Here is a 20045-nt window from a genome sequence, read left to right as displayed (position 1 = left end):
GTCGCCACTGCAAACCAATGAGTAATTCGTTTACTGATAATTTTCCATTCAAATTTGCCCGAGTCTGTCATTTAATTATCTTTGGCCATGTTTACGCGTCGAACGTTCACGTACGTTCAATTGGTCGAAATTGATACGAGCAAATCCTGTTTTTCCTTTACAATCAACGGTACTTTGTGTGACAAATTTTTTTCGTGACTCGAAGAATACGACAGATTATCGATTTTTGAGTCGAAATAAATTCGGAAATATAGATATTTAAACATGTCTTTGAATCAATTTCACTTTTAGTAGATAGATGACGTATCACTTTAAGGGCACTAGATGTATCATAATGATCAAATTTCTCGTCAACAATGGGAGAGAAAAATTTTTGAATAGTATAATTTTTTAATCAACTATATAAAATATACTGTGATCATTTTGAAAGTATTTCTTATAATATTTATAAAAAATTAGAATTTAAGAAAAAATGAAATAAAACCTTCTTTGAGATCTTGAAAGGTTGCATCATAAATTATAATTAATTTCAATTTTGATAAGATAAATTCGTTTTAAATAAAAATAATCGCAGCTGTATATATATATATATTTGTTTCAATATTGACATAATACAAAAATGATGATTTTTAAGGCAAATATATATTTATTGTATAAAAAAAAATATATATAAAGATCAAAATATGATCATGTTAAAAGTTGATTTACAATATTTTTCAATTTATTTTTTTTTTAATAATTTAATAATTTAATAATTCATATCACTTGCGACAAATGATATATTCTCCTTGAAACAATCAACGTTCTATTATCAATATTCAATATTAAAATAAATAATATTTTATAAGAATCTTTTTAAAAATAAAACATATAATTCAATAATGGATCGATCGATGAAGGACTGGTGGAAATAAATCGAAACTCAAGTCGTATAAATACTCTATATTTGAACCGATGATTATTAAAAAAAAATAAGACTGGGGTTATCGGTAGATTAGATTCACTTTAGTCGCGTATTCAAGGTATATTTGATATATTTATACATATTTATATTTATATACGCGTTGAATAAATTGCATTCATAATGTAATAAAATTTTTTTGAATTTCAAAATTTAATTATGGCTTTTATAATTTGTGCAACGAGTTTCAGAAGTTAAAAAAGTGATATTTACTTTTATTTACGATTATTCGTACGACAAAATTTTAGGGAAATTTATAATTATTATTCGTTTCGATAAAAAATCAAAATGAAATGAACAAAACGAATTTAGGAGCTTATTGTATCGAATATTGAGAAAAATATTAAAATTTCATTATAATCTAATAAATATTAAATATTTTATATTTACTATATATCACGATAGGCTTTTAATAAATTTCGATAAATCGATAATTCACTACTGTTTATGATTGGATCTCCAATTCACTCCTGATAATGATACTATTATATTGCGATTTAATCTCTGAAATTACTTTTCACTTTCATTCAACATCGAAATTCCACGCAGACCGTGGAATTATTTCTTTTCGAAACGAGGGTGAAAAAAAAATTCGAAACTGAATAACCTGATAAATTAATTAAACTCTAATTACACGTGAAAAGTTGATATCAATGAAATTTTTTTCATTTGGAAAAAATTAAATGTACATTTTTTCAGATTACAGAATACGAGACGACTCCATATAAGGCAAAAAAAAAAAAAAAAAGAAGGAGATAGGAAGCGAAAAAAAGGAAGAAAAGATATACAATGTTAAACCTTTGATAAATTAATTAAAGATGAATTATGCAAAAAAGTTCGCTTTTAACCGGATCTCTTTAGCCGAAGATTAACGAAGTTCTTTCGACGATTCCCGCCTGTTCCAGCTCGGTGCAATGCAATTATGCTTGAAACAGTTGGAAAATTGTCTTACATCTCTAAGCCTCGTTCACTATCTGTTACGCTATTTCGATTTCTTTCGAAAAAGAGACGAAGAAGAAGATAAAAAAAAAAGAAAAAGAAAATCCTACGTAGGAGGGAACATTGTTACATAAGGAAAAGAAAGGTCAAAGGGAATTATGGTGTTCATTTAATCCTGTAGAGGTCACGATTTCATTCATAAAGTCTTCCATTGTAACTACTTTACAGAATTGATGTTTACTCATGATTTATTTCAACCCTTTTTCAAGTTAAAATGTTCTATATTTTTATGTAAAAAAATGTTCTATATTTTTATCTTTCAACTCTATATAATTCTATAAGGATTTGAAATCAGATCTGATTCATTCAATCTACAACAAGAGCAACTTTTTTGAACTTGTTATATAATATTTTAATTAAAAAACGTTGTAAGATAAAAAGTGTACACATACATAAGTATTTCATGTTAAAATTGCGTTCAAAGATTTTATTTTTTTAATTGAAGTTTGGAAGAAAGATTAATTTCATTAGTTCTTTATATCTAGATTCGTGTAACAAACGTCTAGAAAAATCTTTGTACACTTTATAAAAAAAAAATCTCATTTTTATGAAAATTCTAGTAATAATATTTCAGCGAGCTCAAAGTTAACGTTTCAAAATCACTAATGAAAAATTATTCAACTATCAACATTATTATTCAACTTCGTATCTTATTAAAAAACATCTAAAGATCCTGACCTACATTAAATTTTTATCGATCGCCCTTGAAATTACATAATATGAAACAAGAATATTCCATTATGTCATAACATATGAATTAATGTACAAATGTAAATAGCGATAAAGATTGATAATATCCGTATTATCCCGAATGAATTATATAAATGATTTTAGCGATTGAGAAAATTAAACTTATCAACGGCATAAGTCGGTTCACTCATTCGAGATTAGCGCAGGTCGAAATCATCGTTTATCTTTTTGTTTGGAAATGAATCATTCATTATGTTCTATGAAATATAAATTTGCAATGGTTATCGATTATCGGATATTATTTCTGAAGGACCGTTCTGAAGAAATTAATCAGCTCTTTATAACGATATACAAAAAGAAAAAAAGTGTTTCGACGAGAGAAAATCATGTGTATATATCCGGTATTTGAAGTATCCAATTAATTCACGAATGCTCGAGTCAACAATGTTCCATGATATTGTTATTAATTTTCAATAAATGATTTTTATTAATTAAATCATAATATTGATACAATATTGCCGTGATAATAATTATTATCGAATATTATTTATTTTCCCTACGTTACATTAAATATTTAAAACATCTATATCCCTTCAATTTATATTTTACATTTCATCTTATAAGACCTTTTATCAGAAATTTAACTCTTACCCCAACAATTCCCCATTTTCCAATAATTCTCCTCGCTAATCGCACCTGGAAAAATAACAAAATTCATTCCTCCACGAGCGACCAAGCAATCTACTTCCCCTACCCCAAGCAGGCCATAAAATTCCAACCCACGGAACACCTGCACCCCAAAACCGTCGTACCAAAGCCATCTAAATCACCCATTACGATCGTTCTCTCGGCCTCTTTCATTCCCAAATAAAAAAAAAAAAAAAAAAAACAACACCTAGGAACTCGTAATCATTCTTCAAACTAGTTTGTGCACGATGAAATGGCGAACGAATGACGAATAGTAATAGTATAATAATAAGTTACACGAAAATGGAACGATCAGCTGTTCGAGCACAAAGAATTACACCTTTGAACGTGCACGGTGTCAGGTAGTGGTTGTACAGTCATCCCTCGACTCGTGTCGTTTCACGCTTATGTCTTTTCTATTAGTAATGTAATACTCATTTCTTTTTTTTTTCTTTTGCAACAAAAATGCTAATATATTATATATACACGTCTATCTTTTAAAATTCTATGTTTTGTTTTATGTAATTGTATAAAAGTATTTTTTTAAACGAGAAGAAATTTTATATAACTTGAATTTAAATCCCATAACAAATTCATTGATATGTGTATATATATACACATATACTTGATAGTAACAATAATATTTCAAATTGAAATTATTGCAAATATCTTACTTAATTCTTTAATTAATAACACGAGTTATAAAATGTTTCAAAACAATAACTCCAACTTCCATTTTCCTTTTTAATTTAATCCACGATTACTATTATATTTACACTATTGCGAGTTCGAATTATTTTTGACCTTTTTAAATTTTAAATTTCGATACAAACTTCTACAACTTTTTTTAATTTCGTGAAAACATCGCGTTGATCGAATGTATTACTCATTTGTCGCGTAACTATAACGCTCTAAATCCATGACTCCACGAAGAAAACCTGACACAAACATCACGCGTTCACTCGTTTCGTTATACCCGCCGCTGGATCTCGTTATCTCAGTGTCAACGTGATGAATAGAGTACATACCGTATGCCAATGTCCATCGTGGACAAGCGAGCCGCGAGAGGGGGGCCGCGAGAGCATAAAAGCACGCACGAAGAAAAGCATCGATGCTTTTGTGGTGTTTCTCTCGTGGCCGCATCGTGTCCCAGCTGATATTGTGCCGAGAGTGATACATAACTCGAGACTCTTCTGCCTAACCGGAGGATTGTCATGGGGCATCCGCCACGACTCATGGGGACGGCCCTTGCCTGCCTTTTCCTGTTCTTCGCGGTTACAGAATCGGCCCGTAAGTACCCCTAACGTTCTGACCCTTCGAGATGTACGATCGCACACACGCACACACACGCATACTCGTCTCTCCAAAATTCTCTTTTTCTCCCTTTTCCACAATATTGCTGGAAGAAAAATTTCCAACAGAATAATGGAAAATAATAATTATCTTATTTTTGTATGATTTTTGAAACTGATTTTCCTTCGAGTTTTTGATACATATATATATTATGAGAAGAGATTTGGGAAATATATTATTCTTTCGTAATCGAATTTTTTTTTCTTTTTCGAAGTTCATATCAGCCAAGTTTTAATGACTGCGTTACAGGTAGTAACATTTCAAATACCGAAATTTGTGTAACTATTGTTTGCAGTTTGGCTCAGTTTCTCTCGGAGATTCATTATGAAAGGGTTAACTTTATACAGTGGAATATGCTACAACGAAATAATTAGTTTGAAAACCTCGTTATTATGGATATTAACTCTTTTTGGACAAATTTTGTTTTTAATAAATAAATGCATAATATTACTGAGCCTAGTTCTCGAAATAGAACGTGTAATTTCAAAAAAAAAAAATTGTAACAAATATACAATCAGTATTTAAAAATTATTTGAAGAAGTATCATCAGCTATTAGGCTCGAAATGTTTCGTGCTCGTTATCTACAACAAAGTTAGCACCCAGTACGATGATTTAGGCAAGAAAAATTTAATTGAAAGTAATATAATAATCGTCAGAACAATCCGCATTCATTGTTGCCGCGTTGTGGCATGCTCCATTGTACTTGGATGGTTTTAATCCTATCCTTGAATTTATTTAATGAAATTTTATTTTTTAAAGATTTCTTATTTATTTCTTACTTTCCGTTGATTGCAAAAAATTTTTAATTTAAAAGTAAATCAAAAAAATGAAACGATTGATTTTAATTTTCAATCTTGTTAATCGTTCATAAATAATATTCTGATTAGATAATTTTCAAATTTTAATAATATATATATATAATTTATTCTCGTAATAAAATTATAAGAGTAAATCGTGAATAATATTTTAATTATTTGTTCTTATTATATCATTTATCTAAAAGATTGACAGAATTACAGAGCTACAATTTTTATCATTTTGATAAAGATGGAAGAGAATTTAGTTTAGAAGTAGAATCTTTATTAATATTGTTGACAGAGATTAGAGAAAAGATTATTATTGATTAGGAGACAATTGATGAAGTAGTTGTGATAAAGTGATGAAGTAATTTTATCAAAGAAAAATGTTGACCTTTTATGGAATGAACTAGCTTTTTCTTTAATCACAAAAAAATGACATTTTGCGAGACTTGCGAATTAAGAGATAAATGATACGCTCGCGTTGGCAAAAGTTTTTTGATAGCTTCTGGGAATCTCATAAGAGGAAAAGCAACGATCCTTTTTTTTACCATAAACGATTTCTTCTATAGGGTTACAACTTAAATAGCTTTACTATCATAAAAATTCTACTATCGTTAAGAATTCTATTTTAAAGAACATGTTTAAAATTTTCAAATTTTTTTTCCTTTAAAACAGAAATTCGTCTTAATTCGTTTGCAAAGATTTTAGAAAACAAGAAAAATACGAAAAATTTTTAATTCTTTTAATATAAGAAATAACAGAAGAGAAATAACGAAAATAAAACGAAGGAAATAGTATCATAGTATGTTCATTAATATTCTCTACAAAATCTACGACCTCGTTATTAAATCATAAAAAAATATATTGTATAATTTTTTTTAATACAAAGATATGCTTCTTTATAAACAAAAAAAATTGATAAATATATATTTTTACTTGAAAAGAAGTGATTATATATATCATATATACACATTTAATATCTAAAGTATGATATAATATTAATAGTTTACAAATCGAAGCCAATATCGTTCGTGGACGATATCGAATATTGCATACATTTTATTTATTTTTATTTTTGTAAACCGATAAAAGATTTATAAATATAAACAGATAAACAATCATCGATTTTTTTTCCAAGTTTTTTTCGAAGATATCAATATCGTATTAAATGATAAATTTTAAATAAATGATGTAAAATTGTTTCAAATAATTCCTAGAAAATGTGTTTTAATCTTAAAGTAATCTTAAAATAAGAAAGCCCGATAACAACAAAATTCCCTCAGATTTGATTTGCGAAATACTTTGGTAAAATTATCATAACCGTTATCTTGAACATTAACGATATTTGCCAAGTTCTTTAAGCATTTCAGATGACAAGTGTAACCATTAAAAAGAAGCGTAATAGAATTTTAAAATACTTCGAACTTCTTAATTCTCTCGAAAACTTCGTTAACTCTATTTTACACGAAGGTTTGTTCGTGATCAAACGAATTTCAATTCAAATTTTCGAATTCAATTTCACCGGTAATTGAATCCAATTCAAAAAAAAGAGATTACGAATATTTATTTTATATCGTTTCTTCTCAATTTAAATTTAATTCCATCCTTATCAAAATAAGACATAATAAATATTAATCTCGTTAAATTGATAATAAAATTTTCAAAATATTTTGTAAAAATATGATTGCAAATTATTGAAACAGAATTATATATTTTATTATACATATATACATATATATATATATCTGATATATATAGTTATCTCAGTTCTTAATTTCAATTTCTCTTTCTTTTATTTTTACTATAAACGATTAACTAATATAGAAAATATACTATAATATATTACATGCAACTTCATATATCTTAATACTCTTTAATACATATTGGAAAATTTAAATAATATAATAATATAATCCTTTAATTCTGATACTTTCAAAAGAAATATACTTTTCTACTTGAAATCAACAATTTCTCGAAATACTCGCATACTTCTTCAGAGAAATTTCAAATTTTGAAGCGACACTTGAACTTCACGCTTGAAACGACCCCAACATCCCTATCAACTTCCTCCCTTGAATAGGAACGCGCGCATCAGTGTCCATGCAACGACCAAAACATTTTTTTTTTCTTTTTTTTTTTTTAACGGCGTGATAAACAACGTCTCTACGCCCCCATCATGATCCATCAATTTTTCACGTGGCCATACGCCGCACAGGGTGTCGGGGACGTAACTCCATACACTCGAACTTGAAACTCGTTACGTCGTCTCGTGAAAACTTTTTTTTCCCGGCCTCCATTACTGCGCGACAAAACACGACGGTGAAATATACGTAGAACTCTGTTTATATGAACTTGTAGGAGAACAAGGCTGTTCGTATAAGATTCTTCACACGATACGACTCTATCCTAATTCTCATCAGATTTCTCGTTCAATTAGAATAGAACTCGTTTCTTTTTTCTAGAAAATAACGCATTTTAAGATCTGCTTCGTGTTTCGATTATATGTATCTTAATTATATGTAATCTTTCTGCAATATAATTATATGCTATAATATATATATATATATATATGATGAAATAATTTCGAATAAGAATTAAAGATTTAGAAATTATCTTCTCTTTTAGGAAAATTGACAAAAATTTAAAAAGTTTTTTGAACTGTTTGATGAAACAATTTTTTATTTCGTATTAAAGAAGATAATTTACATTTCCAATTCATGTAATAAGATTGATAGCTCAGATAGCAGAGGCACTCGATTAGGCGTTCAATTGATTTGCCTAAAATTTCGTTCGTAACAATGGTTCATAGAAGAGGAAGTGGAAGGTTTGACGAAATATTTTGCGATAAATTCAATTTACGCGAGGAGAGGTATCGGGCATTCACAATATGAGGGGAAGGAGTATACCCTCACGCAGCAACGAAATTCAGGTAGAAGTTTATTCAGCTAGTCCCGACCGTCTCTAAAATGCATGGAACTACCCCTTTGCAGTCTCCGAGGAATTCTGTGTGCCAGGTAAATAAGTTCCACCCTCGCAGATACGTATCTCGCATAAAAGTTTTTTGCAGAAACGCGAGTATCGGGGCCGGTAAGACGACGAGAATAGGCGCCATTTCTTTTTTGACAATATTTAATTCGAACCGTGCGAATTATTCCAGGGTATGAAAACAAGTTTACGAGATATATTGCGATATATATTTGAACTTGCTTCTTCGGTTTGGGTTACAAATTTTTTTTTTTTCCTTTTATCGATATCTTGGGTTTTATTAGGGAGAAATTTATTAGTCTAGAATATTGAATTTATGGATTATTGGATGAAATAAATCCAAATATATATTTATTATTCCGCTTTCCACTCCTCGAAACAATATCATAGAATTTTTATCAAGATAATAGATAATTTTTGCAAAAATGAATGAATAATTAAATTTATTATATATTTTTTCACATAAAATCGTCTATTTTGCACTATTTACAAAATAGCAAAGTCTAAATAAATTAATATAAAGTCTTTATTAATTAAAAATAAGCATGTTATTACTTTTCTTTTAAAACGAAATTACTTGCAGAAGAACTTGATAGATATATTTTTAATAGATAGTTCTAATAAATCTTATGTGAATTTCTCGATCAAACATGTTCCGTACGATAGAAAGGGTCAATGAGCTTTCACTTCTTGATGTCAAAAGGTTATTGGTCGTGTCAAGCGTGGAGAGATTAACAAGACAGACCGATGTCGAAATTAATTTCAACAGATAGGATTCGGTTATGAGTAAATTACTTTATGATTTTAGTCCATTCTTTTCATTACTATTCAAATAGGAATTCTCTTTCTACGCTGAATTGAATTAAATTGACTAATATGATGATAAGTTTGAAGTTATACAATTTTTTTTTTGCCAATTTGATATTTATGAAATTCTTTATTTCTTTAATTAATTCTTCATTATTATTATTATTATTATTATATATTTTTGGAGAAAGTTGATAATTTTTTATTTAAATGATTTCCAAAAATACCAGTTTATTCTTACGTTCGTGAAAGAGAGCCCTAGTGATTTTTTTCTTTCACTAATTTTTCCTTTAGTTCGATTATTTTAAAATTGACGTACGTTTTCTTCTTCTTCTTTTTCTTCTTCTTCTTCTTTTGTAAAGATCCTGGTATTTGGTTAGTTCTAATGACTGGTTTTCGTCTTTTGTTATGTTTGTTCTAGTTTAACTGCAGCGACTATTCATAGAGCAAGCTGCGTCACAGTGGACGTCAGTATACTCTACTAATGGCTACTAGAGTATTCTGCGTCTATGGCTTTGGCACATAGCAGTTTCTTCTTATACTCTAATTTCTGTACTGGTTATATATTTTCATTCTTATCTATTGGAAAGAATTATCTTCCTATATTTTTTTCGAACGATTGTTTATTATACAAAAACAAATATGTATATGATTTCTCAAATTATGATAGATCGTACATAACTTTATTATCGATTATTTATTAGCTTATATGTATAAATGTATAGATTGAAAGACGTGGAATTAAATGAAGATGAAAAATGGGGAAAATAATATGAAAAAGTTGCTGATAAAACATATTTGATTAGTCTAATAATTAATGTTGAATGATTGAATTTTTGAATTATGAATTATGAATGTTAAATTTTTAGCAATTCATGAGCTGTAAACATAGATATGAAAATCGGCTAATGTATTAAGAGATTTTTAAAGCTTCATAGATAGCAGAATCGATTCGTACGATTATCTTTGACCCCGTAAACTTACGAGTTTTTATCTTTGCAAACAACTTCGAATCAGAATCATAGAGATCATGGTCTGAACTTTGAGACCGATTGGTAATTCCCTCGAAAGAAAATTCAAAAGGAGTAATAAGTAACAAATAATATCTACGATTTAACGTTTAAATATTTTCGTCCATAAATTAAAAATTAAATATTAATGTCTACTTAATTAATACTCGTAATTTTTTTGTTTTTCTATTTAACTTTTTTTAATTAGTTTGTAATTTCAACTTTTTTCAATTGTTCTCAATACTTTCAAAAGATTTTAAGATTAAAAAGAGGACTCATTTTCCAAAAAATATATAAATAAAATTTTGACTTTCTATGTATTCGTTATTTTTCTTATCAACTTTAAAAGAATTCTTTTTATTCTTTTTATTATTATTCTTTCATTTTCAAGAAAAAATAATAGAGTAATAACAGAAATATATATAAAGTTTTCGTTTTCCATCCTCCGCTCAATATTTTATTTCGAAGTAAAACTTATCACTGTGACATTTAACTTATTATTACATTCTTACCGTCATGGATTTACGTGTGTGTTTCCTGACAATAGTTAGAAACGATGCATCAAGGAAAAAAAGCTTTTTTAACGTGTCTTGCTTCCCGAAGCCATCAAGCTTGCGTGTTTCCTATCTTCATCCGCGTTGATCATAAAACACTGTATAAACCACTACATTTATCAGGCAATAATATCGAATAATTTACGACCGTGGAGACACTTGACATGGAATAACATAATAATATAATAACATAACGTAATAACATAATAATAACTATAATTAATATTTCCTTAACTATTGCTAGAAATTATCGTAAATAACTATCTTGTCTCTTCTGTGTGTTTTTTCTTTTTAATTAAAAACTAAACACATTCACGACTTTTATAAAATATATTCCAATGTTTAATCTTCTCCTATTAAATATATTCTTAAAAGACCATAATAATATATCTAAGAAGATATATAATATAAGGTTTATGATAAAATAAAATATATTTGAATAAAATCTTTGAAAAAAGAAAAAGTTTTTCATTCTATAACGTAACTACGAATTAAATTTTAATAAAATTCCTATAAAATTTTTCCTTTTCAAATAAATATTACACTTCAAATAAAATTTTATTTTCGTTTCATTATTAGAAAGGAGAGCAAAATTGGTTAAGTTTTTACCTAATAAAGATTGCATAAAACAAAAAAGATGAAATAAATATTAATCGAAACAAAAAAAGAAAGGAAAAAAGTAGAAGAGGAACGCATCGTTGAGTGAATTTTTCAAAGTCCCATCTTGAAAATGGAATACTATTGGAGGAAATGGGTCGAGTCTCTGAGGACACGCGAAGCTAGGTATCGAAGACTTCCAAGATTTCGAAACTAGCAATTTTCCCCAAAATAAACAGTATATTCTTCGAAATCGAATGGTTTCTGTCACTTCTCTCTTTCTTCAAGTCTAAACGACTGTTTACAAAAGAGTGACACCGAACACCGAGATCAATGATCCAGAGACTTCCTCCACTTTGCACGGTCCTATTGTCGATGAAGTTAGATGGACGATGATGGACAATGATTAGGCCGCGAGTTCTTTGAATCATTACCCAATGGTCAGTCGTCGTTATTATTGTCCTACTTCCGCAGACGTTAGACAATGTTAGAATTCGTGCCGGTTTAAACACTAGAACTGCGGTATGAAAATATTTTTTCAAACGATTACGTTATAATGAATATACATATAAATGATATACATGTGTGTATATATATATACGTTGTTCCTTTACGGTTTAAACACAGGAAGTAACAAAGAAAACACGCGTCTTTGATTTAAACGGAAAATTTTTTAGAACGATTTCGAATAAAAGGAGAAATAATAGTAACGAAGGAAATAATAAAAAAAATAATTTTCGAATTCTTTTTATTATCTCGACCTTGCTTCGAATTATCAAAGATATCAAGAAAAACTTCTGTCTGTAAAATTGGAATAATATTAATATTATACATATAAAGACGAGAGAGATAAAAGCGAATAAAAATAGATGCATGAAATTTCAAAAGAGAAATGATTGGAAATATGAATAGTGGAATAATTTAATACGTTTGAAAACAAATGAAACAATGGATAAGAGTGCGAAATTAACAATTTATTATTCCAATTTCAAAAAGGAGCGGAAAGGGCAAACCTGGTCCCCCATAATACGCTAACCCCATAATATTCAACCACATAAAATTTCGTTCCACGGACGGTAATTTCGAGCTAATCAGAATTCCACTTTCCTCCGAGATATGATCGTGGAAAATTAGAAAGGTCAGTTCGAAACTAGTCCCGGATAAATGTGAACGGTGGTGCAGCGGGGAACTGTTATCATACGACCCGTCATGATTACCTCTCTGGATCGAATTTCCCCTATGGTGCCTGCTCCACCGATTTATCGAGCCCCGTGGAATCAAGAAAATATACTTTATTTTCGCGCGTTAGGGGCCGGAATATTACAACTTCGATGTAAACAATATTATTAATTTGTCACGGGTGCCAGCTTCGTTGCACTTTAATTTTCAAGTTCATGGAAATTTCTAATAAATTCACTTCCGACTGTGACTCTGTTTCGGGAATAGAAAAAGTTTCCCAGAGCGGAAACTTTAAACTTTTTTTGTTGGGAAATATTGCTTGCGAAAATAAGAAAAGAGAGATAATAAATTAGAGAGGAATAAAAAGAAAAATAATAAATAATCGTGTTATTTGAGACTGATGAACCCGTCTCTAAGGCGATGAAAATTTTATATGAAAATATTGTACAATGTTATTAAAATATGAAATCCATTGAGGAAATATACGTTATACGCGTGGGAATAAATTGAAAGTAAATGAAGAAATAAAGAGAAGCTGGGGAGAGGGGAGCATAGCTCATGATCTACTTGACGCCATATTGAACGAAGATTAACTTGGTCGGGAAAAATTTCAATCTCAAGTTCAACCTTAGCTTAAATCGAATGATCAATAATTTATTGCGCTCTTGCTCTTTTAAAGGAGCATATATATATATTTTCTTTATCCATTTGAAATTCTTTTATACGCATTTTACATGTACACTCTACTCGTTTCCCTTTTTTACAAACTTTTTACACAATCATCACTAAACTATCATTTCTAATTAATTCTCCTTCGAATGTTTCTCACATTTGCACACCCTTTGCAACGAAAAACATCCTTCTGAAAAAAAAGAAATTACCAAGAAATCTCTCTGAATAACAAGTTTGTAAAAAAATCGAAAGAGTCGAAATTAGCCATTAACTTTTGAAACTCGTTTCTCTGACAAATAATCCCTCAGATATAACATTTCGAAGAAAATCCCCATCTACGTGAATTCCGTTCTTCCCACGTTCTTGCCATTTTCACAGAGATCGCGGGGGAGGGGAGGAAATCGCGTGGAAAATCCGACGGGAAGACAGTGGACCGCTTAAGAGCGTCTCGAGTGACGGTAGAAATGAATTTTCGATGGCGGCAGGCAGACTACATCCTCGGCTTGAGATAATTGCAGCCGCGATAAGCGGATGTTGCAGCCCCGTTGCGGTACCTTTCCACGCGATGAACACGTGAAAGCTGGGAACAATGTATCACGGGAATTATAAGTGGTGTAAATTACGGGTAGAAAGCTTCGTGCGCACGAGGGGTTACCCTCACAATCTAACCTAACTTTCGTTTTAAACGGCTATAATTCCGTTAATGAAGACACATCGCCCAGAAATAGTTAATCGATAAAGTGGCTCGTAAATGGTATCGCCTCGAAGATGTTCACTTCCCTTTGATTATTCTTATTCCGACTTTATCCTTAAGGAAGTCGTTTAGCTCTACATAGAGGAGCCACGAAGGCGGGTTGTAATTTATTTTTGAGCAAATAATTTGGATAAAAGCTGCTCTCTGTCTACGTGAAACAGTCGATTGAATTGCAAGAATTGATTCTTTAAACTTATTTTGTTTCCCTTCGCTTTTGAATCGTGAAAATTAATTGGATAAATTTAGAAATTTCTTTAATTTTTCATCTCCTTTATCAATTTTTTAATTCTATATTTTCTTATCAATACAAAAATTATAATATAACAAAATTAGAAGATACTTTAATTATTTAAAACTCAACAAAAAAATATAAATATTCTTTTTCCTGAAATCCTGAATCGAAACACAATTCTAAAAGAGCGATTTGGAAACTGAATGGTCTCCGCTCCCCTTAGAAATGAATGTTAATCGATGATTCCTCGTCAAAAAGTAGCGGCAATATCGTGATTAGGGCTAAATTCATGGTAATTGTTTGTTCGACACGGTATTAAGAGTACCTAAAATCACCCTGGGCCGCTAATACACGGTATCTCGCGGTACATAACCGGCTGGAACGAGGTCTATATCATTGAAACGATTACAGGTCCCCCATGTTCAACCGGACATTTGGTAAATTGATTTGATCTGAACGTCCCTACTTCCCAATAAAACAGACGAGATACGATATAAGCTCGGTTGCGTTGTCATTATACATCATTCTGGTACAAAATCTTAGAATGGTTACGGGAAAAGATCGAATTCGAACCGAACAGATCGCCATTTTATCCCATGTTCTATGTAACGTTTGATACATTAGAAAACTTTTAAACTTAAATCACAATTTTAAATTTGTTGCAGATTACGTTCATTTTAGATTTTAGAGAAAGACTTGGATAAAAATATATATTGTTTTATTGTAAAAATAATGAATATCACATACTCGAAAGAGACTTGGAAATTTATATTTTGCTCAATATAAGAAATTATTATTCCGTTTCGTATTTTATATTAATCTAAATGATTGAACCTAAATATCTTTTATAGAAATATCGCACGATATTCGTGATGACCATCATCGAGATACTTATCCTTTGTGTAAAATATCGATCAGATATAACAGAAACGTTTAAGCTGTTACTTTCCTATTACGTAAAATCACTATTACGTGAAATAGATAAAACGTGCTTCCTCGTGCTACCTCGAGCACGTCCATAGCCCACACTGACGACATTCACCGGTCGCATATACGCGGTCATAGTGCTCAACCTGTTAACTGGGTCGTTTCTTAAACAGAAACCACCGTAATCATGGAATCAAAGATGAATAAAGCCAGCTCAATTTTACGTATTACGTGTTTCGCATGAATAAGACGATCTCTTTTAAATAATGAAAATGGAGTATAACATTTAGAAAATTTAGAAATTTCCCTAGAGGATAAAAATAAATTATTTAGCTGAAAATGCGAATGAAGAGTGTTCTAAGTTACTAAATAGCTTGCAACAATGCATAAAAATCAAATAGAAATAAATATTTAACATAACAGAAATGGAATAATATAGTAAGAAAATTTAGGTATCCCCAAATGAATAAATCATTAAGTTCAACATATGAATCTTTTAAGTAACTACTCATTTTAGAATATTCATAAGAACAATAATAAAATGGCAGAATCGAAATATAATGAGAAAAATTTAAAGATTTCCATCCCTCTTAAATAGAACCTGTGTAGCGAGAAAATTTATCACAAACGAATTATCCAATTCTGAATGCAATAAGAATCAAATTCATAATTTTCTCTTTCTTAATCTTATACAAAATTCGTACAAAATCCATCATTTTTAAAAATGATACCATCCCATCGAACCCTGTCTCTGTCACGCAACGTATTTCTATCACGAACGAATTCGAATGTTTCTATTGAATCGATATTATTATTTATTCCACCATCACGTGAAACAGTGAAACGAGAGACATTTCCACAGAGCTGAAATTTCGAGCACTCGTGACACTTGCAATTTTCATTCACGATCCGGGAGCGATTACGCGACACCAAATGGCGAATCTCTGATAATCGGATAATGGAAGAGGAGAGAAAGAGAGATTGAGAGAGAGATTGATAAAAAGAGAGAGAGAAAGAGAGAGAGAGAGAGAAATTGCGATTGTGGTCTGACCGATTTAATTTGCCGCCCCATTACGAGGTCTCTGCCGCTCGCTCGAAACTCGACAGAAGCCTCGAGATTCTTTTGGAGGTAAGGATCGTTTCATTTAGTTTTGAGATTGCGTCTGAATTTTCTGAAGAGGAAAATTGACCAGGATTCGCGGCTTATTGCTGAACGTTGTGCAAAACCAGAAATTTCGAGATTATTAGGTTCGTTGAAAGGTTTTATTGATAAAATTCTTTTGCTTTGTATCATATTCTGTTCGGAGAGTGTGAATTGGGGTCGAAATGAATTTGTATTGTATTGCGTGAAAAGTGGAGAGGGAAAATAACGGAATTGAGAAAATCTTAAATTTTAGAATTAGTGCGTGGGATTTAGGAAGTTGTGCAGGAAAATTTAAATTCATAAGAGGAAGTACACGAAATGTATTTTTAATAAAATTTCAAAGTTTTGGAATTAAATAAATTGTCGGATAGAATAGAATTTCGAACAAATGTATGTCACGTCAAACAATAATCGAGGAAGATTTTAATTAAAATGATGAATTTTTTAAAAAGAGAATAGGAAATTAGATTTCGAATGTTGATCAATCGATATTTTGAGGTGTTTGTCGAGTCTTATCCTTTCTAAAAATTTTATAATAAAACGGCAGTAGTTTTATTTAAGGAGCACGATAACTCGTCGAAAATAAGTTATCTGTTCGATAAAAAATTATAAACGTTATGAAACAATGAAAAAGTCATTCCCCTGTTTGATTTACTGTCATATAGTATCAACTATAATGATTCAAACGTATCGAGCAAAACAAGAATAATTCTCTCGAGGGGAAGTAAAATATTTTTACAGAATATGCAGATTTATGCACGTTTTATAAAGAGTTTTAAAAAATCAAGAACGCATAAGTGAAAACATCCTTTCTTTTATATAAATTTTAACGAAATATAGTAATTTAATTATAGAAATTTCTCTAATTATAATAATATCAAATGTTTCAGAAAAATTTATCTCGAGTCTCTCTAAAATATTAAATATGATAAAATAAATTTTAAAATTGAACAAATAATAAGATAAGATGAATTTTTCTTATATAAAATAGTTAAAGACAAATAATTAATTCGTATTAAGGTATATTATATTATTTCGATTTCTTTGATGAATTTAATCAATAAATAAATTTTATCCATTATCTTTAAGAAAATCGCATTATATTTCAAGCAGTTTCAGTCAGGATAAAAATGGTTTAAAAAGACAAGTATTGATAACGACGAAGTGGAGACGACTCGATTTTTTTTCCCCTACGATAATTCTGATCTGGATAACACGATCAACCAATAGGATTGAACCTGTACGAGGATCGGTATTAATTTCAATCTTCTGTGTGACCAGCAAACTCCATTCGAGCTAAATCCAATCTGGATCCGGTAAAAAGGAGAAATGGCGAAGCACTACGTGACAGGAAACGTTCACAAGTCCGGAGGACTCTTTATCGTAATTTATCATGACCTTTCTTACAAAAGAGCACCGATGTTGTGTTACTTACTTCACGTGGACGTTGCCGGCATAATGCCGTACGAAAATAATTCTCTGTATTCTAAAAATTGTTCTTATTATTATTAAATCACAAACGAGGAGAAGAACGAGGGGAAAAAAAAAAAAGAATCAGAGGACGTTATTATTATCCTTTTTTTTTTTTTTTGCATCTTATATTCAAATCTCGACAACAAGAAAATAAAGTTTCTTGTAATACGCTTGCATCAGTGCTCTCAACAATTTAAAATCTGGTATTTCGCTCAATCCTGAGATTGAGAACGAGAAGAGAACGAGAGTTAAAAAAAATAAATAAATCTAGAATCCTTATCGAATTGATTTCGATATTAGAATATTGCAATATCCTAAAAAATTACGATATACGATATCTATAAAATATTAGAAAATTACAATATATTACACGAACATCTTAATATTGAAATAAAATTGCAATTGCAACAGTAACGTGGCAAGCAGCTTAAAATTTCATAGACAATATCGTTGCAATTTCTAAAGTACCTAATTTCCGAGCCACGCACCCATCGAATCGACTAAAAATAAACGTTTCAAGATCGGGGGTCACCGGAGTCAGCGATTATCACATTATCGACGCGACCTTACTACGAGGTTCAGGCCTGTTCTGCACAAATACATCGTTCTTTCCCCCCCTTAAGGCTAATCAACGGCGCGCGAAAAAATGTAATGGATTATAAAACGAGTCAATAAGATTTTTTCTTGTGGTCTTTTTGCCGGCGATGAACGAATAAATCATCGGTCACGTAGATTTTTTTTTGCGGTCTTCGAAAGCAAACGATACCGATTCGATATGCGTGTTATAATATTATTCGATCGATCGAACGAAAGAAAAGTATCGAAGATTTGATTTACTATGCTCGCGAAAAGTATTTCAGTGTTAATATTTATTAATATTTAATTAATGATTATTTAACTATCAAAATATTAAGGTTTACTTATTAATTTTAATATTTTTCATCATTCGAATGATTGGTCTTTATTAATTTCAGAAGTCTACGTGAAGAGTTTCAAAACAGAGATTTTTCGAAAATTAAGCATTCTAAATGTATTTAGAAATATTTGAAGTTGATATTGGTATTTATTAAATACTTTTTGATTTTGAAAAACAATTTAACATAAGAGAGAAATTTCATCGGGAAAAAAGATATTGTAAAATATTCAATTGAGAAAGTTGTTGTGCTTGAGATCCTAAGGGTAAACAAATTTACATTTTATTTATTTAAACGTCAAAGGGTATGGAATATTAAATGAATAATTAAAAAATGAATAAATGTTTACATTTCTACAGAATTCCAAATAATTAATTGAATAATTAACTATTAAAAAAGAGTTTTAAAAAATTGAAATTTAAATACATTTTTGAATTAAATTTTTAAATTTTAATTTTATTATTTGAAATATTTTAACGATTGAACGTTAAAAAATTTAAAATATTATTATTTATTTAAAGTATCAACTCGTCAAAAGAACAAGAAAATTGTACAAATAGAAAGGACAATAGATAGTAATAAAAGAGGCTCGATAAGACAAGATTTATTAAAAAGTTCTCGAGCAAATGAAGCCTCTGTGAGCCTTCTGCGCGTGCATTTTTCTACGACGTTATCCACTTTCTACATTATTATCTGGTAAAAATCTAAATAGTGTATAAAAACGGGATAAAGTGGCTCGATGATAGAAGCTTCTTAAACACGAAACTTTTCATAAACATTCACCGTGCATATTTTCTATATCGTTTACCAAGTTATCTTTTACATGCATCACGACACTTTAATGAGTCTTAGGAAAGAAAAAAAAGTTCTCCTCTTTTAATTTTTTTTAAGGGCTGACCGAGTTTTTTTCGAAACAAATTTTAATTCTACCCGTACACGTTGGTCTAATAAATTTTCGAGGAGATTTTTAGAATAATTTTTCTATTATCGTTTTCTTAATTATTTTTAGACCATTAATTATTAATATTATCGTGCGCTCGTCAAGTATCAAATATTTCAAGTCAACAGTTTTAACGAGTCATTTTTCACAACTTTTTTAATCATGAATTTCCATTCACCACGAAAGAACACGCATAATTTATCCCTAATATAATAATTAAAACATAGATTACGAATGATCGAAAAAATACAGGGAAAGGTCGTGAAAAAAAGTACATGAAAAACTTTGATATTTCACTTTTTTCGAACCAACATATTCATAAATTATTCAATATTCCAATTCGAAGAACCTCTTCGCGCAAAAATA

At 29.9% G+C, this 20045-nt stretch overlaps 2 protein-coding genes across 2 annotated transcripts in view; one reads left to right on the top strand and one right to left on the bottom strand.

The window, feature by feature from the left end:
* The window catches only part of LOC107995299 (uncharacterized), an 88648-nt gene that overhangs the window by 66039 nt on the left and 2564 nt on the right, over nucleotides 1-20045 (bottom strand). The gene's annotated exons all lie outside the window — the stretch shown is intronic.
* LOC107995298 (apolipophorins) overlaps nucleotides 4386-20045 on the top strand; it is a 35910-nt gene continuing 20250 nt past the window's right edge. The window contains exon 1 of the mRNA XM_017052701.3: nucleotides 4386-4627. Coding sequence (XP_016908190.2) covers nucleotides 4552-4627 — 76 coding nt within the window. The 5' untranslated portion in view covers nucleotides 4386-4551. The remainder of the gene's footprint in view (nucleotides 4628-20045) is intronic.

The sequence above is a fragment of the Apis cerana genome, linkage group LG8 (genome assembly GCF_029169275.1).
Source record: "Apis cerana isolate GH-2021 linkage group LG8, AcerK_1.0, whole genome shotgun sequence".
In the NCBI taxonomy this organism is placed as follows: domain Eukaryota; kingdom Metazoa; phylum Arthropoda; class Insecta; order Hymenoptera; family Apidae; genus Apis; species Apis cerana.
Note: the sequence above shows the minus strand (reverse complement) of the source record. Positions and strands in the feature narration are given on the sequence as shown.